This window comes from Trachypithecus francoisi, unplaced genomic scaffold, assembly GCF_009764315.1.
Source record: "Trachypithecus francoisi isolate TF-2019V2 unplaced genomic scaffold, Tfra_2.0 Lachesis_group11, whole genome shotgun sequence".
In the NCBI taxonomy this organism is placed as follows: Eukaryota; Metazoa; Chordata; class Mammalia; order Primates; family Cercopithecidae; genus Trachypithecus; species Trachypithecus francoisi.
Window position 1 is genome coordinate 71263161 of NW_022681456.1, and position 26466 is coordinate 71289626.

General features: G+C 43.4%; 1 protein-coding gene across 6 annotated transcripts in view; it reads left to right on the top strand.

Annotated features, from left to right (window-relative positions):
- Positions 1–26466, top strand: part of PPM1H (protein phosphatase, Mg2+/Mn2+ dependent 1H) — a 349098-nt gene that overhangs the window by 227772 nt on the left and 94860 nt on the right. For all 6 annotated transcript variants that reach the window (XR_004439771.1, XR_004439770.1, XR_004439769.1 and 3 more), the window contains exons 8-9: positions 12348–12411; positions 16841–16948. Coding sequence is in view for 3 of the 6 variants with exons in the window: in XM_033221424.1 (XP_033077315.1) it covers positions 12348–12411; positions 16841–16948 (172 nt within the window). In the remaining 3 variants the exon portion in view is untranslated. The remainder of the gene's footprint in view (positions 1–12347; positions 12412–16840; positions 16949–26466) is intronic.

Here is a 26466-nt window from a genome sequence, read left to right on the forward strand (position 1 = left end):
GGAGCTGAGAGTGTGGTATTCCTCCCATTGGGAAATATCCACAGCTGTTACTCAGGCCTGTGCTTCTTCCCTTGGGGGCCTGAATAATGTGGGAGTTAGCGGAAGATTTCAGAAGAGTTTGGGAAGCTACAAGATAAGCCTGTATTTCACCTGAAAATTTGGGGAATGAGGTAGAAGGACTTCATGTGTAGACTTGTGCAAAACTCTCATGGTTTTTAAAGATAAAACAGAAGACTCAAAGCACTGATACTTGAGCTCTACACTGTGTAATGTTATCAGTTCAAAGGCACTCGGGTGGAAAGCCTTGAAATGATGTAGCATAGGGTAAAGTCCTTGCATGTGGCTTCTCCCAGGGGACACTGCAGGACTCTGCTCCATGATACAAATATCTGCCTGACCAGAGTGGGAGAGGCTTCGTGAGGGAAAGCTGCAAGGGCCAACACAGAAGAACTGCCTGTGCAGCAGAAACCCTCTTTGTAATTAATAATCTGTTTGCTATTTTCACCTCACCATTTGTAGCTATGGGGTCAATTTTGTTCATATCCTGATTTGTATATATTGACTTGATCTCATACAGTATAAAGGGAATGTCAATGAAATTCATGTGTATTTCAGAATAAATGGTCCCTGAGAAAGCTGAAATCACTCCACATTTGTGTGCTCATGGAGTAAGGGTCTCTGATTCATATCCGTGGAGAGAGCTAAATGTTATTGATTAGAATATGAAGCTGTTATGGCCAAGTGTAAATGCACATCAAGTGGATGCTGAATCAGAAATAATTTCCAAATCTGGAATTTCCTTAAGAGTCATTCATAATGTTTTATCCTGAAATATTATTAGTTCTGTTTTATACATACACGTGATTACTTTTTAAAAACATACTGATTGAATAGTTTTTTCCAAGTGAATCCTTTTCTGCTGCTGAACTCTGCCTGTGATTCAAAAGGTGACTTTCACTTTGTTTTCTTTATTCTACTCCATATACCCAGCACTTGTGCCAGTGCCTGGGACCTACTAGGTGCTCAGGAAATATTTGCAAATGAATCCAATAGAATCCATTGTTTTTATCTGTTCAAAGCCTGAGCTCCTAACTTGGAAGCTACTTAGAGCAGGTTCTGTTCTTCTACCAAACTTTGAGCTGTGGGTAGGAACCCATTCACAGGATTGTGAAATCAGTTTAATATATGGAGAGCAGCATTTTAAACAATTGAATAGCACAGGATAGAAAGAAAAATATCAGTGTATATCACATACTTAGGGTAAATATTGCTTTTTGCAATCTGTTTGTGCATACATTGGGTTAACAGGATTGATATATTTCTTACCACTGGTGAAACCTCTGCTGTAACCCAGTAGACTCTCCCAAAATGAGATCAATCTCTGTTGCCTCTTGCTATTCTCCATAGTCCTGGTGAGAAGAGTCTTTAGGCCAGAAAAGAGGAATGGTTACCACTCTCAGAACTCTAGGCAGGGTCTGGCTCGGGCGTGCTGATGGGGAGTAGTGGGGAGGTAGGCATTTTCCCAGGGACTGTGGATTAACCCTACCAGTCAGGTGACTTCCTCCAGGGCACTTGCATTGTCGGGGACCAGAGCTTGGGCCCCATTATGGAGCGTTTTCCTGGAGAAGAAAAGCCAGCAGCCTTTCATGTGGCTAAGGAGATGAGTAGGTGGTTTCTCTCATTACAGGGAGCCAGGTATGCACAAGCTAGGCTGCTACCAGCCCTCTTCTGTTTATCGCCAAATATTAATCACACTCACAATTGAAAGGTACTATTTGTGCCTGAATCTAACTTGCACTGTCTTAACAGAAGTCTATCAAGTCGTTCACAGCTTAAGGCCTATAGGCTTCAACTAATTTAAAGGACACTCCAAGAACCAAAGAAAGAAAACAAGGTAGCATTTGTTCAGAGAGCCTCCATCCCACAGGGTAACTTTCCCAGGGATCATATCATTCAGATACCTACTGAAAATACCTTCCAACACATACATTCAGGAACCCAATGAGCCAAAATATGACCCCCAAAACTAGATTTATGCATACCTAAAGCCTGTTATACAGTGGTGAGCCTGGGGCAAGATGTTGGGTCCATCCCCAAACATTCTAAGCCCCAAAACTCCCAGCTGGATAGAGCATGTTTCGCAGCCTCTTCAGACTCACCCCAGGAACTGATCTTGCTCCATAACTCTGACTTGAGCTTGCCACTGTTAAGCGTGCCTTAGCTTCCACTCTCCTTCACAGCGCAGCTCTGTCTTTCCAGCAGTTTCCATCCAAAGGCAAAGTGAATCTTAGAAACCAGGAAAAAAAAAGACTCTTAAAAGATGACATTTAAAATATAATAGTAAGATCTAACCAAACATCAAACTCTTCTTGTGTTGCCTTAAAGGAAACACACACACACACACTCACACACACACTCACTCTCTCTCTCTCTCTCTCTCTCTCTCTTTCTCTCTCTTTCATGTAGTGAGGGGGGAAGAGCTGGCTGCCTGCTGTAAGGTCGCTTAAAGAATCAGAAAGCAGCCTCCATTTCCTGAGCACTGTGGTTAGGCTTAGGGCCTGATTGCTTTGGAAATACAGACGGCTGGCAGAAAAAAGGAAGCACGAGGTGGTTGCCAATCCTGCATTGCTTTTTCCAGGAAGGTCTCGGGAGAGTGGGTGTGGGGAGAGGGGAGTCAAGGGAGAGTCTCTGTGGATTCCAGAATTGCTTAACTGGGGTCATGCCAAGCTCTTAAAAGCCTGGAGTCACATTTGGGCTCCAGGCATGTGTCTGTTCCTGTCCAGCCAGGCCTGGGTGGTGTTTCATCCCAGGCCTCCTGAGATTTAAGCAACTGCTGAGATTTTGTTATAGGAAGGCAAGAAGGGGGACCCAAGATGTTTCTGTGCTCCAGCCTCCACTCAAACCCAACTAGCCCCTATGGAATGTGCCTCTGCTGGGCTAGGACTTGGTTTCTAATGAGAAGAAAACAAGGCTGCCTGTGGCTTTTTCCTCCCTCCTGGAGGGGCACTGAGCTCTCAGCTAAGGGAAAAAAAAAAAAAAAAAAGCCTCCTTTTATGACTATTTCAATCTAACCCAACTATACCTTCTTTAGATTGTTATCTCTGAGGCATCCTTCTGAGTATCTGAGTCCTCATGTTAGAGGAAAACAATGGACTGTTCTGGATAAAGTTGCATGGGTATGTTCCTTCATGCTTGCCGTAGAAAAAGTATGAATTAGGTGGCTTGATTGCTCAGCAGGAAGTGGTTTTCCTATGGGAATGTGCTGTGTCTTCCTGCTTACAGTTGCCTGTTAGCTCCACCTCTGCACTGAAGAAAGAAAGAGGCCACAACCGATGGCTAAATAGCACCTTATCCTTCACAAAAGACGTTCCCAGACATGTTTGCACTTAATCCTTGCAACCGTCCTATGAAGTATCCAGCTGAAGAGGCAGATTCAGTGAGGTCTGAGGGATTTTCCCAGGTTCATACAGCCAGTTCACATGAGGACTGAGATGTGATTTCAGAACCTCTGACTGCAAGCCTGGTGTGCTTTAATACCACAGTGGGCTCTGCCAGCAGGGAAGAGAGACTCCAGGAAGGAAGATCCCCAGGGGAGGAGAGGCAGCCAAGGCAATGTCTAGAGGTTAGTGGAAGAATGTGACTTGCTGGTGTGTGTCATTGGAGCTGCACGAGTGAATTGTTGAGATTATACTGTCCCCGAAGGGAGAAGGTCCTGTTATGCCCCCCAGAGGGGATCACGTTCCTCTTAAATAACTTTGAAGTCTTGCTAAGGGAATTAAGACTTAGAGAAACAAGTGGTATTTCTCTCTCTCTCTCTCTCTCTCTCTCTCTCTCTCTGTAGTTCAAGGTCATGACTTAGAAGGGAGAGCGTGGGAAGTGATTTATGTAGATGATGCCAAGTGTGAACTGTAGGTTCCTGGCCTGTGGGTTAAGCAATCAGAGTAGGGGCTCTTCCTGGAAATGGAGGAATCCAGCAAAGACTAGGAAGAACTTTAAGTGAGGAACTTGCCTTTAAACCAAGTTAGAAAATTGTCTTGGTAACACCATATACACTGGTGAATATCTATGACAAAAAAACTGCCATTCTGACGTGGTACTAAGGAACTGAGAAAGGAATAGACAAGAGAATCATAAATGTTATTTTTTATGATTTTATAACTATTTGTATATATACTAATAATAAAGGGAACTTGAAATTTTAATATGAATAGGTAAATATAATATATAATATTTAATATAAATATTATATTAATATAAATATAAGTATAAATATGTCAGAGGTATCACCAATGGGAATGCAGCCATGAATTTTAGCCATAGAAAAGCTAGCTATTAAGGCAGGGTGAATGGGGGATAGCTTTAGAGGGAAACTGACATGCTAAGGGAGACATGCCAGGCTTCATTCATTCCTTCATCCATTTGGCAGTGTCTACCATGTGCCTGCACAATTGTAGATACAAAGATAGAGAGGTACATAGGAAGAAAGTCTGTGCCTTTATGGAGCTGATGTGGGGACAGAAGGTAAACAAATTAAGAGCATTTCAGATTGTGCGTGAAGCACTGAAGCAGGATGAGCAGGAGCAGAGAACGCTGGACTTCTAGATAAGTGGTCAGGTGAGGCCTTTCCGAGTGATACCCAGGAGCCAGCATGGCAGGATCAAAGGGAAGAATGGCCCAGACAGAAGGAATGACCAGGCCCCCTGGCATGTCAAAAAAACAAGAAAGCCAGTGTTACGAGAGCTCATCGGAGTGATCGAAGATGTCAGAGTGCAAAGGCCAGATCATGGAGGGCCTCATCATTGGATTCTATTTTAAGATGAAGGGAATTCAATGGAGAACTTTAAGCTGGAGAGTGATGCTTGTGGATTAAAAGAGAAATGTGGGAGATTTGCTAGCAGGCCTCCCAGCCATGGGGACAGTGTGAGCAAAGCTTTGCTGAAGGGACATACAAAATTGCCACAAAGACAAAGTATGTTTATGGTGGAGAAGTCCTATAACTGCTGCTCGTTAGAGTAAAAGGGCATCGGGTGTGGCTGCATGGGGATCTCGAGTTCAGATATTCATAGAGAATATCTGAGTCTGTAAGAACAGCACCTAGCCTGCTAGGGCAGAGGTGGGAAAGGGGTGCTTGTGAGTGAGCACCAGTAGGAACAGCATAGCCAGACTTAGAAAGCAGCTGAACAAGGAGGCTCTTTGCTTTTGTTTTGCAAATATATTATGGAACAAGAAAATACAAATAAAGCCTCTGCATAGCGAAGGTAGTATTAATTTGCTCACTTAACCAAATATTTATTGAGTACCCATTATATGTTGAGCACTCTTCTAGGTATAGGAGATGCCACAGGTAGCTATCCCCATAGAACTTAAAGGGCACAAAGAAGCAACAGAAGAAATAACCATAGTAAGGAAGTAAAATTCTTTAAATGTTTGGTGGTGGTGGATGCTATGGAAAAAAATAAAGCAGGAAAGGGGACTAGGATATTTTGGGGGACAGGAACAATGTTAAAGAAGACCATCTGGTTACTTGGCCTTTATTTAGAGTGCAAAGGAAAACCTGTGATGGGTTTGAGTAGGGTAATGATGTGACCTGACATTCTAAAATAATTACTCCAGTTGCTCTGAGAACAGGAGTAAGGGACAAATCAGAACAGTTTTCAACACCCTCACTGCCATCCGCCTGGTGACATCATCCTAGCACTATTGCCTCTTGCCTAGATCATTGCACAGAGGCCTGATGGATCCGTCCCAATAATGTAGGCAAGAAATATGATGCTAGAGCTCTGACAGCAGGGAAGGTGTTGAAATCTGAGGATTCTGGATTTGTTTGAAAGGTAAAGATGACAGTATTTGGCATAATGTTAACAGGCAAAATACTCAATCCTTGTTTTGTTACTGGAAAATCGAGAAGGTGACAAGTTCTAGCAAAGAAAAGTATCAAAAAGCTTTGCCACAGATGGAGACAGGATCAGGAACATGTTTAGCCAGAAGGTAGTAAGAGTAGCAGGACCAAGGAGGGAAACTGGCCTGAGAGCCTCAACAAAGGAGTGAGAGAGGGAAAATGATTCAGAATTGGAATCTCAGAGGTGGGGGGTGTTCTTGCTGCAGGCCACATGACCAGGATGATGATGGGGAACAGAGAAAAAAGTCAGCAGGAAGTAGGCTAGGAGTTGTAAAGTCAGGAATCCAAAAGCACCACCAAATTCTAAGAAAATGCTGAGAATGACATCCTGGAAAAAGTGGAAAAGCAATCTGAACCTAGGCTGAAGTCATCGGGGCAGGTGGGAGAATGTCCTGAAAGGCTGGTGGGTAAGGGAGGGGGATATGAGGCAGATGGAGGGACTGACAGAAGGGCATTGAGAGAGCCTCAGCCTAGAAGGGTGGGGTTGATGTCAGAACTATGAGCATCACTCACGTGCCTTAGGAGCAAGAGGGATTTGAAGGAACGGCGTCCACTGGAGGTGATATAAGCAGGAGAGCCAGCTTAGGTTCAACAAGTCAGGCTCAATTAGTAATCTGTTCTTTTTGGGTAAGGTTTCTAGGTTGGTCAAATACTGTATACATAGATATATTCTGAGTTTGTAAGAAATCTGATTGTTTCTTCTCTTAGCCTTTTGGACAAGATGGAGAAATACTGAGTGGATAATGGTTCAGTTAAGTTGCTTCATAGATAGCCCAAGAGCTATTCCAGGAGAGTTGAAATCCATGAGGACAGTGTCTATCTGGATCAGTGTTGACAGCTTTTTAAATCCTAAACACCTCCTCTTTAAATATTAATGTCTCATTGTCCACCCTCTACTGTTGAGTCTGTCTTCTGTGCTTCTCCACCAGACAAGATTCTGCCAAGCTTTATATCATCTGTCGTTTGTATTAAAAAGAAAATTGCTGGGTGTGGTGGCTTACGCCTGTAATCCCAGCACTTTGGGAGGCCAAGGCGGGCATATGACCTGAGGTCAGGAGTTCGATACCAGCTTGGCTAACATGGTGAAATCCCATTTCTACTAAAAATACAAAAAATAAGCCGGGTGTGGTGACGTGTGCCTATAATCCCAGCTACTCGGGAGGCTGAGGCGGAAGAATCCCAAGAACCTGGGAGGTGGAGGTTGCAGTGAGCCGAGATCACACCATTGCACCTAAGCTTGGGCAGCAAGAGTGAAACTCCATCTCAGATAAATAAATAAATAGAAATAGAAATAAAAAATAAAAAAGGAAATTGATAGGTTCTTCATTTTCATGAAAAAGAATACTGCTGAATATGATTTTTTTGAATTGCACAAACTTTCCTTCACATGCCTGAAATGTTGCCACCCCCCTTGTGTGGTTAGCTTGGCCTGGAGGAAGGTCTCTAATGATTCCATTTAGCAATTTTTTCAGTGATCTGGATGAAGGTGGCAGGGCTGCTTATCAAATTTAACATGATATAGCATAGATAGAGAGCTGATATTTTGGATGGAAGGATCTGAATTCAGGAAGTTGTCAGTGGGTTGGAACAATGGACTGAAACTAACAAGATAAAATTAATAAGGGCAATGGAGTCCTTCCTTCAGGGTAAAATATCTATTGTGTATGTCGTTATAAACTAGAGGAGACCATGAGCCAAAAAAACATTCTCAGGTCTTTTTTCTTGTGGACTGGGGTTTTTCATTTGTTTTCATTCAGAGTCTCCATATGTAACCCTAAAAAAATATATACATAATGTAAATAGCTTTGTTAATTTTAAAAAATGCAAGGTCCAAATCAAAAAAAGTAATAATTTTTTTTTATTTGGACCACATCTTAAGTGTTTTCAGTTACAGGTACCATTTTTTGAGGACACTGGCAAGCCAGAAAGACCCTAGGGGCCACTACCATACCAATATTCAGTGCTCAGTTAATGTTTGTTGGATGCATGGGGACTAGAGTGGTTAGGATCCCCCAGGTCCTGTGAAGAACAGTTGAAAGAACTAAGGAAAAGGAAACTTTGAGATAGCTCTCTTTAAACAATTGAAGAGCTCTCAAGCAGAAAATAGTCTGGATTTATTTCATGTTTTTCCAGATGGGCCAGTGGGTTTGGGTCAGTTTAAGAAAGAATTTCCCAGAGCTGTTCTCCAGTGGAATGGGCTGACATTAAGTCCCGTTAAACTCATAGGACAGTGACATCCGTGACAGTCCATTCAGGAGAGGCCAGGAACCAAGGTTAGGTGTATTGTAGAAGGGATTCCTATACTTGGGGTACAGCTGACTTGGTGGCATTTCGGGCTTAATGCTGAACTGCTCCTTCCAGTAGGTCCAAACCAACAGTGGCTTGTTTTTACAGCTTTGCACAATCACCATTACAAAGGAAACTATTACTTTAAAAAAGAATTTAATGGAAACTTCTGAGAATAATGCCTCTCAGTTAGGGAAAGCCAAGAATTTAGCAACCCTTTTAAGCCTTGCATTTTTTTTTTCTCATCTAAAAAAATGATTCGGTTGGCCTCATAAATACTCACTAAGGAATTGGCCCAAAATATTAATAAGAGTTGGTCTAGAAAATCTTTCCTAAGCCTTTCAGTATTGCTATATTGTAACAAATAATATAATCTCTGGTCAGTTGTATTACTGTAAAACGAGCGAGTGATTTGTTTGGGGGGCTAGTTCTTAAAAATTTAATTAGGATTTCAAAAATCTTGGGATCTGGTGTAGAAGAATTGGTTCTATGACTGGACACACTCTTTTCATCTCAAATTCAAAGTACCTCCATGTCTTGGAGCTCTCAAGCTTCCCTCTCCTATCTTCCCCCAGTGAGACAGAAGGAAGCCAGGGACAAGCTGGAAGCATAAATTCAGGCCAATAGCCTTGACATGGACTATAATGTAAAACAGACAGGCCTTCCAAGTGGGCCAGCACGTAGACGGCCTCCTTAAACTGAGAGCATTTTGAGGCAGGTCTGTTCTCTGTGGGAGAGGGCTTGGTTGACTCTGTGGTCACTCATTTCTGGTGAGATGGCCAGAAAAGCAGCTGCAGGTCTAAGAACATGGATCAATCCCAGCATTTTGGGAGGCCAAGATGGGCAGATCACCTGAGGTCAGGAGTTCAGGACCAGTCTGGTCAGCATGGTGAAACCCCATCACTACAAAAATACAAAAATTAGCCGGACGTGGTGGCGCTTGCCTGTAATCTCAGCTACTTGGGAGGCTAAGGCAGGAGAATCACCTGGACCTGGGAGGCAGAAGTTGCAGTGAGCCGAGATTGCACCATTGCACTCCAGCCTGGTCAACAGAGCGAGACTCCATCTCAAAAAAAAAAAAAAAAAAAAAAAGAAAGAAAAAGAACATGGACCATCACTTCTGCTGACTTTCCTCTCTTCTTCCCTGTAGACCCAGTACTGTAGTAGCCACTGGTTTTGTACAAACATGATCCCCTTTTGTTCTTTTGCCACTCACACAGAAAATTCCCCTTCCTCTTTTGCCAAAAGTCTTCTTTTCTTCATCAGATATCAGCTGGTCACCCAAAGAAAGTGGACAATAATGGTCTTCTTTCAGACTCTTGGACTAGAATGAGAAATTCCCAAAGCTAAGTCCTGATACCACATTTCTTTGTCATGTTTTCTGGAAAAGTCCAAGTCCAGTTTTAAGACCACTCCACCTTTTTGATGTGGGAGGAGTAACTGAACCTCTGTGGGCTCAGTTCTCTCCTCTAAGACAGGACATTGCAAGGCCATTGAGAGATTTTAGATACTATAAGTCAGCACAGAGCCTGGTGTCTGGCATGTAGAAGATGCTCAGTAAATCATAGCTGCTGTGATTACTATTAGCTATTATTAATTTATACAGACTCTAATCAAGTTGCCAGTTTTAACTCTTGAGTACTATGTTTTATACTTTATTACTCAAGGCTTTGTAACTATGGATGGAAGTCCACTTAACTTTATATGATGATCTGCACTTAGGATTCAGAAAGATGGAGGGGGAAAGAGGGTTGTACTTTTCCTCCTCATTGGTGTTCTTCCCCCTTGTCTTTAGTTGCTGGGGGAGAGAGAGTGCTCATAGTTGATTGAAAACCAACACTGGCAGGGCAAAATAAACCTTCCTTTTCCACCATTGTTTCTATTTATAATGTTTTGCTGTTCCTGAAGATAAACAGAAGCTAACATATAATATTAAAATTTGCAGTTGGTTTGGTCCTGTGGGTAACAACTCTAAGTGTGTGTCTTTCAGAGTTGTGAGACATGGACTTCGTGCTCCTGCAACACTCTGTTAAGAGTGCTTTTCGCCTGTCTCTATTAAGCTGTAGGTGATACCCAGTCATTGGTTCTAGAGCTGCAGCTTTCTGCCTCTGTTTAATTCCTGTGACTGTCAAGCCATAGACCCAACTCTTCTACACCAGATCCAGGCTCCTCCTGTGCCTGGATCTTGAGGCCCAGCCCCTTTCTACATCTGGTCTCCACTGCTGCCCCCTCTCTGTGCGGGCCTGTCTCTTCACTGTCCACAAGTCCCTCTCCACATGGGGTCCCCAGTCCCTGTTCATGCTCATCTCAAGGCCTTTCTCAGGCCATTTTCCTCCTCTCCCTTGAGCCACGGAGTCTGTGGTCTTAAGGGTCAGGCTGATAAGGGGCTAATTGATGAATCATTTTGAATGTTAGCTAATTGATGCTTGGTCTACAGTAATGGATCTCAACCTTGGCTGCACATTGGAATCACCAGGAAAGTTTTAAAAAATCCTCATTCTTCTAATAATAGCTTTATTTGTTCCTCCCAAAACTCATATACCACAGTGTTTAAAATAGCTCATGTGAGTATGTAAAAACATCAAAGTGGTTATTTGCACTTTGTGTTAATTTGGTAGATTTGGGGGAAGGAAACAGTCTATTTCCTTGTTTGAAAATTCAATTTCTAGAATACCTCTGGGCTCACTCAGCAGCAACAGCATTTGTTGTGCCCGGCACAGCGCTAAGTACCTCCTAAGCTCTCCACGTTCATTTCCCCATTTTAATCTTTGCAATAATCTCACGAATGAGCCCCAGATTTTGCCCTAATTGATTAACGAGGATCCTGAGGGCCTGAGAGAACATCCACTTGCGCAGGACTGTACCAAAGTCAATGCCGAACTCCAGCTCAGGTGCATCTGGTGCCAAAACCTCACTGATTCTCCACCTCAGGGGAAGGACACCTTATCCAAGTAACTTCCTGAGGATGGACCTGCTTTAACTTTGGGGTTCCATGCTTTTGAAATTTAGTTACCTTCTTTTGTACCTCAAGAGCTTCCATAAATTTGATTTCAGATTCACTCCCAGGCAGCCTAGGTATATCCAGGAATGGCAGGCCATTTAATAAATCAGGATTTTTAATGCACTCAGGAGATGTTATTGTAGAAAAGCATCTACTTATAGCACCTAACTCAACAGAACCTACGCCATCTTTTACTTAGTCTTTTAAATAACATATTTGAAGTTATGAACAGTGCTATCCCCATTTTGCAGAAAGGGGAACTGGTATGCCAAGTGTTAATTATCTACTAAGTATTAGTAATAACTGCCACTAAGTGGGCTCTTACTAAGTGCAGCTTCTGTACTGAGCCCTTGGTATTCTGTGTATTAGCCTCATTGTACAGATGAGGAAACTGAGACTGAAAAAGGTCAAGCTACATGCTCAAGGTGATAAACAGCTGTAACTGGGCTAATAATTGTTTGTTCACTTGTTTGTTTTTTAACTTGGTTATAAGCAAAATTGCAAGACATGGTCTTCATCAGCTCTATCCCTTTCATCTTACCCACCTCCGTTGTGTAGGCCGTGGCATCTGGAGGACCCTATCTGGAATAAACCATTGAGGCATAAACTGAAGGTTCTTTCTGTGTATTGAGTGGCTATGTAAAAGCTATTGTGAAACAAAGAATGTTTTACCAACCTTGCATATTATATAGAGAACAACCAGGCTCTAAAGATTTCTTCTCTAGCCATGGCAGTACAAGGCTGTCTTGGTATAAACAACCCCTGAAGGTGAGAACTGGCTCTTGAAGCCGGTTCATACTCCATTCATCTCTGAGCACCGCTGTGTCTCACAGTTTTGGATTCATGATGAGAATACTGTCGCTGGGTCACTTCATTATAACACAGACCCTAAGGCCAGAAACCCATCTCCCCTTTTTGCCAATTATGCATATGCCAACTTATTTCCTCCCTCTTCAAGCATATGAAGACAGTATTTTCTGGTTTGGTAAAAGACACACACGCAATTCTGTAGGGAAAACAACTCCCTATAAAGAAAGAGGTAGTCAGTGTGGTGAGTGGTTGGGGTCTCAGGGAAAATGAAATCCCTAGCAGTCGGTGTCAGGGCAGCAGGTCACTAATGGAGTGCAAACCTTTTTTAAAATGTTGTTTATCCCCCTACAGGGCATACAAAACCATTGAGGATGAGGACTTGAAGTTCCCCCTTATATATGGAGAAGGCAAGAAGGTAGGCACCTGTGCTTCCCCTGGGTGGAGAGGACAGGGCTCTGTCCCGCCTTCGCTCCACATAGCCCGCGAGGCTCCACATAGCCTGTGGCAGTCCGTGTGTTCCACTCAGCAGCTTGTGATTTTATAGCCTTGACAGCTTGAAAGCATATCCCATCCATCATCCTTCAGGCCTCCCGTCTTCAGGGTCCAAGGAGTGGTGGGGGTGGGAGGTGGGCAGTGAGCACAACGGACTTAAGCCAATTTTTTGAAAATAACGTCCCCCTTCCCAATCCATTTGAATAACTTTTTACAGTGTTTAAACATGACCACTTTCACACACATCATCTCATTTATATCTGACAACAAGCAAGGAGGCAGGTCAAGCTGGCTGTGTTATATCCATCTGGCAGACGAGGCAGCTGGGACCATGCGGTTAAAACAGCTCAGGCAGATCACGCAGCCAAGCGAGGGGCAGACGCCAGTGTAGCGCCGCGGCTTTCTGTCTGCTTCCTGCGGTCTCAGACTCCACCATGGAAGTTCAGCCTTTGCAAGTCTGTTTGCCACTTGCGCCATGGAAGAGAGTCCAAAGCTTCACCATAATTAGACTATAGGGTCACAACAACCAGAGCCCAGACTAAGGTAACAAAGACCATCATGAGCTCCCATGGTTCCAGTCAGAATCCAGCACTGAACAGCACATTGTTGAACCAAAGAAAGGCCGTGGATCCTAAAGTGGTCTCTGAGCAAAGGCCTGGAGGAGGTTGAAATCCTGGAGTGGAGAGAAGCTTGGAATCTATTTCCCAGTAAGAACAAACATTTTCTGAATCATTGCATTCTTCCTCGGAACGCTAATACATTTCAGCTCGGTGTAAAGCGTTCCAAGTGAAAAATGTGGTCACACTGAGAGGAGTCTTCAACTGATATTTTTTCCAGCATTCGATAGTTTTTATCAAGAAGAAATGACTCACAAGAAAACCAAAGGATGCCTTCCATGGGCAGAGAGAGAGAGAGAGAGAGTGAGTGAGTGTGTGTGTGTGTGTCAGAGCAAGAGCACGAAAACAAACATGATTAGGTTTTGGGCTCAGTGTAGGCCAGCAGTGATTTCAATGGAAAAATACATTTCAACAGAAGGATGAATACCAAACACAAATGTCTGATCCATGTAGGAATCATTTTTAAACAAACATACCCCATTCATGAAAATGAACACCCTTCAAATCACCGTCTCTGGTTAAGAATCATGTCAGGGCTAATAGGCACTGTTCTGATATAAATATTTGTGCCTTTCGGTACAATGGGCACCATTAATGAGTATTACTCAGCCTAATGACCTATGCCTGCAGCTCCATTTCTTTGTGGGGCTGAGATTCTCTGTATTACCCTTTAATATCCAGTGAGTTCCAGTAAACTCAGGAGCACATCCTGTTATCCCTGTATCTCTAGTTCCTGTCTAGCCTGGTACCTGACATAAATGCATAAGTATTAAATAAGCTGTTCAGTTATGTTCAGCATACTTTCCTTAATACAACAGGAAAATAGAATGATGTATTCTTAGAAGTTTACAGCAATAAGATTTGAAGGAGCAAGGCTTTTCTAATTTTAGTGTAAAGTTCACTTCACCAAAACATCATGTTCCTCAAGCATTTCAGGTAATTTAAGCTTGATGGTCTTGTGATGGGCAGGTGGCAAGTTCTGTCCGTGTACCTGTTGGCCTATTTAAAAGGCACCATGTCTCCGTTTTGCTTGTATTGGTAGACACCACCCCTGTCTGAGGACTCCGTGAGTTCTTGGAGCTCCGTCTAGATCCTGGACTGGGATTTTCTCTTTCTTCTCTGCGTACACCTACCCAGAAGTTTCAGAGTACTTCTGTGGCCATTACTTCTCATTTTCTTTCTTCAGATGCTTTTAAAGACTGGTGTGGGTAACACCTGGATACTTTGTAAACAAGGTCGGTCACTAGCAGAAACATCAGATTTCTTTGACTGGAAAAGTACACAGAGAAGCTGCCATTTCTGGGGGGAGAGCAGGAGAGCCACAAGTGACTCAGAATTTTTCACATTTAGAGTTGAGCACTTCTTGGCCAGAAGGGAGCCAGTCCAGCCTCCCAGCAGGGGCAGAGAGCCCCAGACTTTGCTTTGCGTCGCTTTTTTTTTTTTTTTTTTTTTTGAGACGGAGTCTCGCTCTGTCACCCAAGCTGGAGCGCACTGGCCAGATCTCAGCTCACTGCAAGCTCCGCCTCCCGGGTTCACGCCATTCTCCTGCCTCAGCCTCCCGAGTAGCTGGGACTACAGGCGCCCGCCACCTCGCCCGGCTAGTTTTTTGTATTTTTTAGTAGAGACGGGGTTTCACCATGTTAGCCAGGATGGTCTCGATCTCCTGACCTTGTGATCCGCCCGCCTCGGCCTCCCAAAGTGCTGGGATTACAGGCTTGAGCCACCGCGCCGGCCTTTTTTTTTTTTTTTTTTTTTTTTGAGACATGTCATCAGGCTGGAGTACAGTGGCACAATCTCGGCTCACTGCAGGCTCGACCTCCCAGGTTCAGGTGATCCTCCCACTTCAGCCTCCTGAGTAGCTGGGACTACAGATGCATGCCACCACATTGGCTAATTTTTATATTTTTTGTAGACAGAGGGTTTTGCCACATTGCCCTGGCTGGTCTCCAACTCCTGGGCTCAAGTGATCCTCCTGCCTTGGCCTCCCAAGGTGCTGGGATTACACATGTGAGCTACTGTGTCCGGCTTTGTCTCATGTCTATCCCCTGTGACCCTTGCCCTCAAAATAGTGTCATGGTTTGATTTCTGCTTAATGTGAGCTCTGCCTACCTTGTGAAGCAAGGCTAGCTTCAAAATTCACAGCCCTGTTGACAGACTAGGATAAAGATGAAGGCAATATATTCGATTGCAGTGTTTCTTAGCATTTATTTACTTCATCCCCACTCAAAGGAGGTAATTACTCTTATCACCCAGGTAATAGAGTAAGAATTCAAGCTCAGGTCTTTGAACCATGACACTATACTGAGTATATTTTTTATGATTAAGGGTTAAGACACTGCTTTCTTCCACCCAGGATGACTTTCTCTCCATCCCTCCGTGTCACTTGTCTCGATGCAATCCACCTTTCTGTGCTAAGTGCCACCTCCTCCATGGAGCCTTCTCAGTAGAATTTTTACCTCCTCTAAACTTGCGTAACCCATTGTCTATGTGTTTTTTGGTACTTAACCATATTTTATGTTATTAATTAGACATATCCCTCTTATCTCCCTTACCAAGTTTCTTTTTGTTTTTATTGGTTTGTTTGTTTGTTTGTTTTTGAAACTGAGTCTCGCTGTGTCACCCAGGCTAGACTGCAGTGGCATGATCTCAATTCACTGCAACCTCCACCTCCCAGGTTTAAGCAATTCTCATGCCTTAGCCTCCGTGCGGCTGGGATTACAGGTGCCCACCACCATGCCCAGCTAAATTTTGTATTTTTCGTAGAGATGGGGTTTCACCATGTTGGCCAGGCTGGTCTCAAACTCCTGACCTCAAGTGATCCACCTGCCACAGCCTCCCAAAGTGCTGGGATTACAGGCATGAGCCACCACACATGGCCCCAAGTTTCTTTATAGTAAGGATGAGGCCTTAGACATTTGTGCCCCCACCACATGATGTAAGTACATAGTAGGCACCCAATAAATGTTTGGGTAAATCAAATCTTCAGCATAACAGGAGATATTTAAGCTGACTGTGTAGGCATTTGTGTAATAGTGTTGCTTCCTTACAGCATTCAAAAAACAGTTTAGGATGAGGTCTCAGCCCTGAGGTCTCTGTGTAGCTATGTCACAGCACTGGTGACATTTTGTTCCTTTCCACCCGAGGGAATTTGCGGAGATGTTAGCAGGATAGGTTATAGAGTTGCTAAGTTCCTTTTTCCAGCCATAAAACATAACAGGTGAACTCTGGGAAGGCAAGAGCTACTTCTCATTTTTTACATCTTTTACTAGTGCCTATCACAGGACTAAGGACATAGCTGGTGTAGAGCAAATACTTGTACGGTGGATATGTAACAGAAAGATGGGTGGGGGGGTGGATGGATGGATGGATGGATGAATCTATCCTATTGGGTTTGATATGAACTGATTTCCACAGCAGTAGACATCATGCATACATTGGAGTTAGTTTATTGGACATCCTTCCTTCCAGTCTCCAAAAAAGAAAGCTGAAAAGAAACAGCAGCAACCTGTCAAGCTTAAGATAATGGGTAGAAAACACACTCCTCAAATACAGAAGTGATTTTGGTGAGCCCTTTCTTGGTAAAAGCTATCCACATACATTAGCAGCAAGCGGCCTGGAAAGACGGGCAGGAGAAACTGAAAAATTCTTTGGTTGTTCTTAGCCCAGGCAGCTGCACTGGGATAGGATGCTTTCACTGTGTGCATGTTTCTGATGACTCTCTGCTTATACTCCTAGGCCCGGGTAATGGCAACTATTGGAGTGACCAGGGGACTTGGGGACCATGACCTGAAGGTGCATGACTCCAACATCTACATTAAACCATTCCTGTCTTCAGCTCCAGAGGTACCACATGAGGTTTTTGTTTATATTTTGTACAATAAAACATTTTCAGCATTATTCCTCCTGTCACTGAACCCCATATCCAGACAGTGGCCAACTTGTGTTATATGTACTTCCACTGTATCTCTCACGTCTGTGTCTTTTTCCCACTCCATCCTCACTTTGGAAAAGGTATACATGAATAACTGTGATCAGGCTGGGTGCTCATGCCTATAATCTCAGCACTTAGGGAGGCTGAGACGGGTGGATCACTTGAGGTCAGGAGTTCAACAGTAGCCTAACCAACATGGAGAAACCCTGTCTCTACTGAAAATATAAAAATTAGCTGGGTATTATGGTGCACGCCTGTAGTCCCAGCTACTAGGGAGGCTGAAACAGGAGAATCACTTGAGCCCAGGAGACAGAAGTTGCAGTTAGCCGAGATCAGCACCTCCATTGTGTCAGGGCTGTAGCATCTCTGCATTTCTCTGACTTTCCCTTCATGGTTACAAGGTGGTGGCGGCAGGTCCAAGCCTGACATTTCTATGCAAAGATGGAAAAAGGAGGGACAGCCTCTGTCCCAACAGATACTCACTTGCCTCTTATTGGCCAGAACTATGTCACATGACCTAGCTGCAAGGGAGGTTGAGAGAGCAAGAGCTTTAACTCTCCCAATTTCTACAGTAGAAGGAAATCAGGAAAGCAGAAGTCAGAAACCAATAGCATATCCTACAATGTGTAATTAAGGTTTTTTGTTTTTTGTTTTTGTTTTGTTTTGGTTTTTTTTTTTTTAGATGGAGTCTCTCTCTGTTGCCCAGGAGTGCAGTGGTGCAACATTGGCTCACTGCACCCTCCACCTCCCAGATTCAAGTGATTCTCCTGCCTCAGCCTCCCAAGTAGCTGATATTACAGGTGCGCACCACCATGCCTGGCTAATTTTTGTATTTTTAGTGGAGACAGGGTTTCACCATATTGGCCAGGCTGGTCTTGAACTCCTGAGCTCAAGTGATCCACTTGCCTCAGCCTCTCAAAGCGCTAAGATTACAGGCATGAGCCACTGCACCTTGCCTGTAATTAAGTATTAAAATAATTCCTTGCACTGGAAATGCTCAGAACATTTAGACATAACACTATTTGCATGTACTTCCCAAGAGCAGATGCTGTTTTAACAAATACTATTTTGGTCAGAGGAAACAGAAACTTACTCAAGCTAACTCAAAAAAAAAAAAAAAAGGATAAGTTTAATAATACTACAAGAAGGCCAGCTGGGTGTGGTCGCTCATACCTGTAATCCCAGCACTTTGGGAGGCTGAGGCAGGAGGATCACTTGAGAACAGCATGGGCAACATAGCAGGACCCTCGTTCCTATAAAAAGTAAAAAATTAGTTGGATATGGTGGCACATGCCTGTCCCAGCTACTCAGAAGGCTGAAGTGAGAGGATTGCTTGAGCCCAGGTGCTCAAAGTTGCAGTGAGCCATAATTGTGCCATGACACTCCAGCCTGGGCAACAGAGTGAGACACTGACTCAAAAAAAAAACAATAGTAATAATATTAGAAGAGATATTTATGGTGTCCATGAGCAGAACGATTGAACAGCCAGGCTTTATGGGAGACTGGTTTTGAAATCAGGGCAGCCCTGCAAAGCCTCCACAGCAGAAAGTTCTCAGCCCTCACATGGAGTTCTGCCATTGATGTGGCCAACCACATTCTTTATGGCTCTGCTACCAATCAACCCAGTTTCTCATTCTCCCAATTCCACATTTCTAGAGAGGAGTCTGGTTGGGCCAGTTCACCTTTTATATTAGACCAAAGTGACTTCCCAGCCTGTGTATTTATCCCTTCTGATTGTATGTCCACTTTAGTACCCTCTATGGGCACAAATAGTCACCTAGACCCACCACTTTGGCCGAGTTGTGAGCAGGGAGTGGTTTCCTGGGGGTTTTTTAGAGCTGGGCTGGCATCCATATACATGTAGATAAAAGGGACTAAGAAGCCACTGAAAGAGAAATCTCTAGTAAATGTTGGGCATGGAAGATACACACATTTCCTGGTATCACCCAGGATTTCAAGTGAGGTCAGCTCTGTAGAAATAATAATTACCATTTGTCAAGATTCTGCAAGTGTTCTCTCGTGAGTCCTCATAGCAATTCTGCATAATGAAGACCATGACTACATTAGGTGTCCAAAGTCCTCCCTAGGAGCTGGTGAATTCCTGGCCAACATCAGGATCCATGAATTAACGTTAAAACTACTTCTCACCAGAGAAGAGCAATACATGTCGGACCTTCAACTCTCTTTTCTTTGAATGCCATTGAGCACAGGGCTTATAACTGGACTCAGACTTTTCTATTCTCCCCCTTACGAGAGAGGCGTTTGTCAGATAACTTAAATGTTGCCTTCACCTTTCTACTTTCCAAAAAGCATCCGTAAAGGTCTTGATTTTGCTCCTTAAAGCAAAGTAAAAACCTCCTTCTCCACCTCCCTTTCTCACATATACTTTTTATATAAAATGAGAAGCAGCAGCTCCACTTGGCTTGAAGGAGAGTGCTCTCTATGCATTAGATTTTAGATCTTCCAATCTCTCTGCTACTGCGGATCTCGGGAAGGGCCTGTAGGCTTAAAATTTGGGCGTGCATGGAAGACTCCCTGAGAACTGAGTAAGAATCCCAGGCAGTTGGTGAGAAACCCTGTGTCACCTCGCTGAATGATACTCGTTTGTAGGGCACTGAGTTGGTCACTTCAGCATTGGTGGGAGAGGAGAGGATTTAGAAGGAAACTGTCAACCTCTGCAAAAATTTGAATGCTCTTAGAAAAGTTCTAGAGTTGAATAAAGTGTGGCAGTTTCAATAATAATAAAACTAATTGTTGTTAACTACTTAGTCCGGCTGAGACAACATACCAAGTTTATTTTTAATTGACAAATAATTATGTATGTTGATGGGATATAGTGTCATGTTTTGATATATGTTTACATTATGGAATGACTAAATTAAGCTAATTAACATATTCATCACTTCATATACTTATTTTTTGTGGTAAGAACTTTTAAAATCTACTCTTAATCATTAAAAAATACACATTATTATTAACTGTGGTCATGATGCCATGCAATAGATCTCTAAAACTTATTCCTCCTGTCTAACTGAAACTTGGTATCCCTCGACCAACACCTCCCTATCTCCATGCAACAAATTAAGGTTTTTACAGGACACATCTCATTTACTCTTTACAACAACCCTGTAAGGTAAGTAAAGTTATTATACCCAATTTACAGATTGGGAAATTGGAACCAAGGAAAGTAAAATAACCCCCGAAGTTACACAGTTATTAAGTAGCAAGCTGGTACTTGTACCCAGGCCTATGTAATTAGATCAGAGTCTGTAGGGGAGAGAAGCCAAATTCAAGGAAATGTATTTGGTCAGTGTTTAGGGACCTACCAAGTAGTGGTTCAAGGTGCTCTGAAGAGGGTGCCTTTGTCTTAAACCTAAGACAGCAACTTTGGGGACCTTGGGGGCCAGAGTTTCCCAGAGAAATACTATTGGCCTCAAGATTGAAGTTGTGGAAAATGATGGTATAGTAGAAAGGGTAATTGGGAAAGACAGTAATGGCCTTTGTTGTGTGTGCCAACCCAGACCAGACAGAATTGTGCAAAGTAACACTGTACAGCTATAATTTAACTTAATGGGTATGTAGTGCATCTAAGATTCTCTTGCACAAGATTAAAATTATTGTACATGTTAAATGTTTCCAGATGGAGAGGCCTTCACCAGAGCCAGGAAGGGGTGGCAGGGGGTGGAACTGTTAGAAGGGAAGCGGAAGAGCAGCTTGAATTGACTACTACGGAGAACACAAGAAAAAAAAATAGGTACAAGGAACCCCCTGTTCCCAATTTTTGGAGGAGGAACCCCCTTTCCCTGGGTGGTAGTGATCAAGTCATTCCCAAGAGAAGTGGCCTCCGTTGGGAGCCTCCAAAGCTCGATGAACGTATTGAAACCACCTAAGGAAGAGTAACTGACCCACTTCCTCTCTTATTCCCCCATCCTGAGCCCACCTTCTTTCTGTGACTCCCTAAGAACATTCCCCTGCTGTGCTCTGTCTTTGCCAGGCATGGATCTTTATTTCACATTTGGGTTCTACATTTCAAACCCAGCTCAGTCTGGTAGTTTTAACAGTTGTCGGGGGCTGGGAGTGGAATGTGTTTGAATTCTAAGAAAAAGGGCTCAAAAATCTTCTTGGAAATCAGCATTGTTCCCATTCATCATTGTGGCTCCTAATTCGATTTGATGAGTTAAATATAAATAAATCAAAAACATGTGGATCAAATTTATGTTAAAAAAAAAAAAAAAAAACTCACAGGGGTTTAAAAATTAGTGAAGGGTTTCTAGCCAAACACGTTTTCAGTTTCGCTCAACACAAGGCGCTGGAAAAATCTCGAGTTTGCCAAACCCAAAGAGCAGCCGCCAGGTTTGCTGAGCTTCCCTCAAACCTTCCCCAGTCTAAGGCAGGGATTTCTGGCCAAGAACTGAATTCCAAGAGAGGCCCTCACCACCAGTCGAGCGCAGGCCTGTTCTCTGGAGGTGTGGGTTGAGTGTAGGGGATGTTTTGACTCCCCTCTAGCCTGCAGTACCTGGTTTTTCCTGCCTAACAGCACAGGGTGCAGCCTCTCCCCCAGCATAAGGAAAATGTCCCCAGCCAGGTCCCCCATCCTCTTGCTTAGTGAAGTTCGCCTTTAAACTTTTTTATACTGTCCTGAAAGAGTTCAGTGGAGAAGGAAGGATTTGTTAACTCAAAGGCACTTGAGCCCAGGCTCTCCTCACATTCTTCTTTCCCAGAAATTCTCCCACTCCCAGTCCAGCACACATCTCATGTCCTGTAACTCAGACAGCCCACCACAGGCCGGCAGCCCAAACCTCCAGATGTTCTCTGTGCCACGCCCCTTTTTGGCCAGTGACAGGCCCTGCCTAGAGCTAGGATTCTTGTTAATTTCACCCTTCTTTCCAGCCTCCACTCAAAGACCGTGCTGTCGCCTTTACCCCATTTTGGGCTCTTGGAGAAACAAGGCCTTCCTCTATTTGGGGCCCGTTTGCGGAGCCAGCTCCCTCCTCAGCTCAGCAAGCCCCCTTCCCGCCCCTGCGAGACTGAACCACAGGGTCCCGTTTTTATTTCTGCTTCATTTTTCCTTTCTTTGGTTATCGAGATTCCTGTCAGCTATTTTTTTATAACTCCAGATCACTTATTTAGCTCACTCTCAATTTTCTAAAATCTAGGTTTTTTTTTTTTTTCTTTTATCTGAAACAGCCTTCTTTAAAAGAACAAAGACCTTAGACTGTAGTATCTGAATTCCAGCCCAGCACCAGTGTTACCAGAGGACTGCACAAGCAGTCACAGCCTGTCTTGTCTCTTCCTTAAGGTGGGGTAAAAATCCCTATGTTGACATGTTGTTAGGAGAAGCAAATGAAAACATCAGTGAAACTGCATGGCACAAGATGTGGTACGTGGTCAGCGATAGTAAATATTAGTCTTCCTTCCCCACCGGCTTCTGGAAGGCTTCACACTTAAAGATTCCCTGTATTCACTTTCTTCTTAATAGAGAATGGGCCAATCACTGTGGATCACACCTGTAATCCCAACACTTTGGGAGGCCAAGGCAAGAGAATCATTTGAACCCAGGAGTTCAAAACCAGCCTGGGCAACATGAGGAAAACCTTGTCTCTACAAAAAATAAATACATAAATAATAAATCCTCCCAAGCATATTATTTATAAATAATGAATTTATAAATAATAAATTAGTGGTACGTGTCTGTAGTCTCAGCCACAGGGGATGCTGAGGTGGGAGGATCACTTGAGCCTTGGAAGGTTGAGGCTGCAGTGAGCCATGATTGTGCCACTGCACCCCAGCCTGGGCGACAGAGAAAGACCCTGTTTCCCACCACCCCTCCCCACGGAAAAGAGAGAGAATGAAGGCCACAGTGACTCACGCCTATAATCTCAATGCTTTGGGAGGCTGAAGTGGGAGGATCACCTGAGCCTAGAAGTTCAAGATCAGCTTGGACAATATAACGAAACCCTGTCTCTACAGAAAGTTTAAAAATTATCAGGGCATAGTGGTGCACACCTGTGGTCTCAGCTACTCGGGAGACTGAGGCTAGAGAATCACTTGAGTCCAGGAGTTCAAGGCTGCCTTGGGCTATGATGGCACCACTGCCCTCAAGCCTCGGTGACAGAGTGAGACCTTGAATCTCAGAATTCCTGCTTTGTTTGGGTTTCCCCATTTTCTCCCATGAAAACATGAATAATATTTAACATGTTTACATCTTAACATTTATAGTCTTCTGATTCTGGGTGACATTTTGTGCCCAAGCCAAAATCCCATTTGGGGAAAGATCATATTTTGTTGTATTTTGTGCTTTCTGCAGTCTGGCCCATTCATAAAAAACAATATTGGTGCATATTGACATGGGAAAATGGCTGTGCCATCTGAATCATTGCAGAACATGATTGTTCATACAAAGAGTGTGATGGTATACAGAGAAAAGCGTATATGCATAGCCGAAAGTCTTGAAGTTTTAATAAATGGTAACAGTACTTCTATTTGGAAGAGGAAGAAAAATTTGTTTTAAAGAATTCCCTGGGCACCTCAAAAAAGCCTGGAGGCCATATGCTATGGTGGTTAAAAAACTTAGACTGGTAATCAAACTTGGCTTCAAGCTCTATCGCCACACTTACTAAGTGACCTTGAAAAAGTTACTTCCCTGGATCTCAACTTCCTGTTTGGTGAAAAAGAGGCCAATAGAGTTGTTATACTAAGGAATCCAAGGAAAAAAACTAAATGACATATGAAGTACTCCGCACAAATAAATATTAATTCCTAGCATAATAAATATTACTTCCTAGTGCCTTTTCCTAATCCATTACAACAACAAAATTTCACTGGGGTATCATGAGTCCAGTGGTGTTTACTGAGTAGAGCACTGGGGAACATATCTTCAAGGAATTCAGATTTGTGGCTAGTTAGATGGTTAGACTAGCCAAAGAATGACGAGCCATAAAGCATGTGTTTCTTGCTTTCTAAGGGACTAGAGGATTTGGATATAGGAGGGAGAACTATATAATCTAAAGAAGAAGAGAATAGGACAATTTGTTTTACAAGAAAGGAAGAAATAGTCTAGTGTGAAATAAAATTTGCCTTATGGGGCCATTTGAGTTTGAAAGATTAGCTCGAAAGGCTGTTAGCTCTAATAAAGCTAATTACCACAGAGGTCCTTGAACTGGACCTGAGGCGATAGATAAGGTCTTCAGCAAGAGGAGTATCTTAGCTGTAACCATGGGAGATGGGGGAGCTGCAGACAGGGCCGTCATTGCAGGACTGAGATTGGCAGTGAGGAGCTGAACTGGTGAAGGGACTGTGGAAACTAAAAGGTGGCACAGTGAGGCAGACTGGATTTAGAGGATGAAGCCGAGTAAAATTTAAAAAACAAGACTTCGCTTTCCAGCCTACATGAAAGGAAGAATGGTGGTACTTGCTGGGGTCTGAAGAGGAAAAAATATGCCTTTTTTTGTTGTAAGTTTTCTGAACCAATTAAAAAAATAGACACTGGAGTCTGGGGTCAAAATAACTTTAATAACTAGTATAAAGTTAGATTGGTTTGGTTAAAATGGTTTGGATTTGAGACCAAAATGGAGTTCTCATTCGTCTGCTCTAGCCCCCAAATCAAACCCATGGAACAGCTGTGGGCTGTCATCTCCCAATCCCAGAGCGGGAAGGTCTTCCTAGTATTTACCTGCTGGAGGACAGGAGCAGAGGGAACAAGCACCACTTACAGACAAATAGGGACCAGAGAAATAATCCAGGGAGTTCAATGTCCCATGTTTCGTCTTTCCAGTCTTATTGGGATAGAGGGCATGGAAGAGTTATATCCCAATACAATTCCTCTGTGCCCTTTTTGACTATAAAACAAACCTCCTCCAAAACTTAAAGGTTTTGCAGAACAATTTCTGTTTCTCTTTCATAGTTCCATTGGTTGACTAGGCTCAGCTAGGTGGCTCTCCCTTAGGACCTCTCACATGGCCACAGTCAGATGTGAGTTGGGGCTGGGGTTGTTCTGAAGACCTGTCGTGGCTAGAAGTCCAACATGGCTTTCTCACATATTAATGTTGCCTGTCAACTGGGAGTTTAGCTGAGGCAGCAATACATGGCCTCTCCATGTGGTTTTGACTTCCCAGAGCATGGCAGCTGGATTCTGAGAGGAAATATTCTAAGAGTGGGTGGTTCAAGAATCCCAGATAGGCATGGTGGCACATAGCTATAGTCCCAGCTACTCGGAGGCTGAGGTAGGAAGATTGCCTGAGCCCAGGAGCTCAAGGTCAGCCTGAGCAAGATAGTGATACCCCATCTTGAAAGAAAAGAAAAGAAGGAGAAAGAAAGAAAAAGAAAAAGAAAGAAAGAAAAAAAAGAAAGAAAAGAAAAGAAAGAGGAGGGGGAAGAGAGAGAGAGAGAAAGAGAGAAAGGGAAAGGGAGAAAGGGAGAAAAGGAAAAGAGAAAGGGAGAAAGGGAGAAAGGGAGAAAAGAAAATAGTCCCAGGCAGAATCAGCAAGCCGTCTTAAAACCTAGCCTAAGAAATCCCAGAACATCAGCACTGCCACATTCTGTTGGTGAAGGACATCACTAAGGCTAGTCCATGTTTGAGGATAGGGGACTTGGATCCACCTCTTGATGTGAGGAATAACATGCTTGTACAGGAAGGGAAGGAACTGATGGCCGTCATCCTGGAGACAGACATCTGTCATGGCCTTCCTGTAGAAATGCCCTCCCCACTGTGAAATCTTGAGGGTGAAAGTAATAATCATCTGTCTTTCCAGGACTAAGTAATATAAGTTGATGAGTTAGCTAATTAAGAAAGGAAGTCTAGCAGTGTAAAGGCAGATTTACAAAGAAGCTAATTAAACTTAAGTATTGGGGACCTTCGCTCAGATCAGCCCCTGTGAGTTCTGATTGTTGCCGGAAAATGCAGACAGGCTGTTCCAGATGAGGAGAAGCCAGGTTGCAATCAGGAAACATTTATGTAAACATTTCTCAAAGGAAAGGGACCTCATCTTCCAGGGTTCCAGTAACATGTTGTGATTTTTTTTCTCATTCTTAATAAACATTCACATTAGTATCTAAATTTGTATTTATAATTACTTTTGTAGTCTTAAACAGAGCCCCCAAAATTTCATAAACCTCAGACCTCACAAAACACGTATCCCCCTGCAAAAAGGGAAAATGAGGAGTTCTAAGGATACTTTGTTAGTCTTAAGCATTCATATTTGACAGCTTTCTTGATCCACTCTCCAGCCCTGCGTATCTGTAATATCTCATACTTCTATGTTCTCAATTAGCATGGCACACCCTTGGGGGCAATTTGTCCCTTCCCACCACCGCTGCCACTTTGAATATTTTGGGGGACAAAATCACATTTCGTGTACAGGTGGCCAGGCATGGTGGCTCACACCTGTAATCCCAGCACTTTGGGAGGCTGAGGCAGGTAGGTCACGAGGTC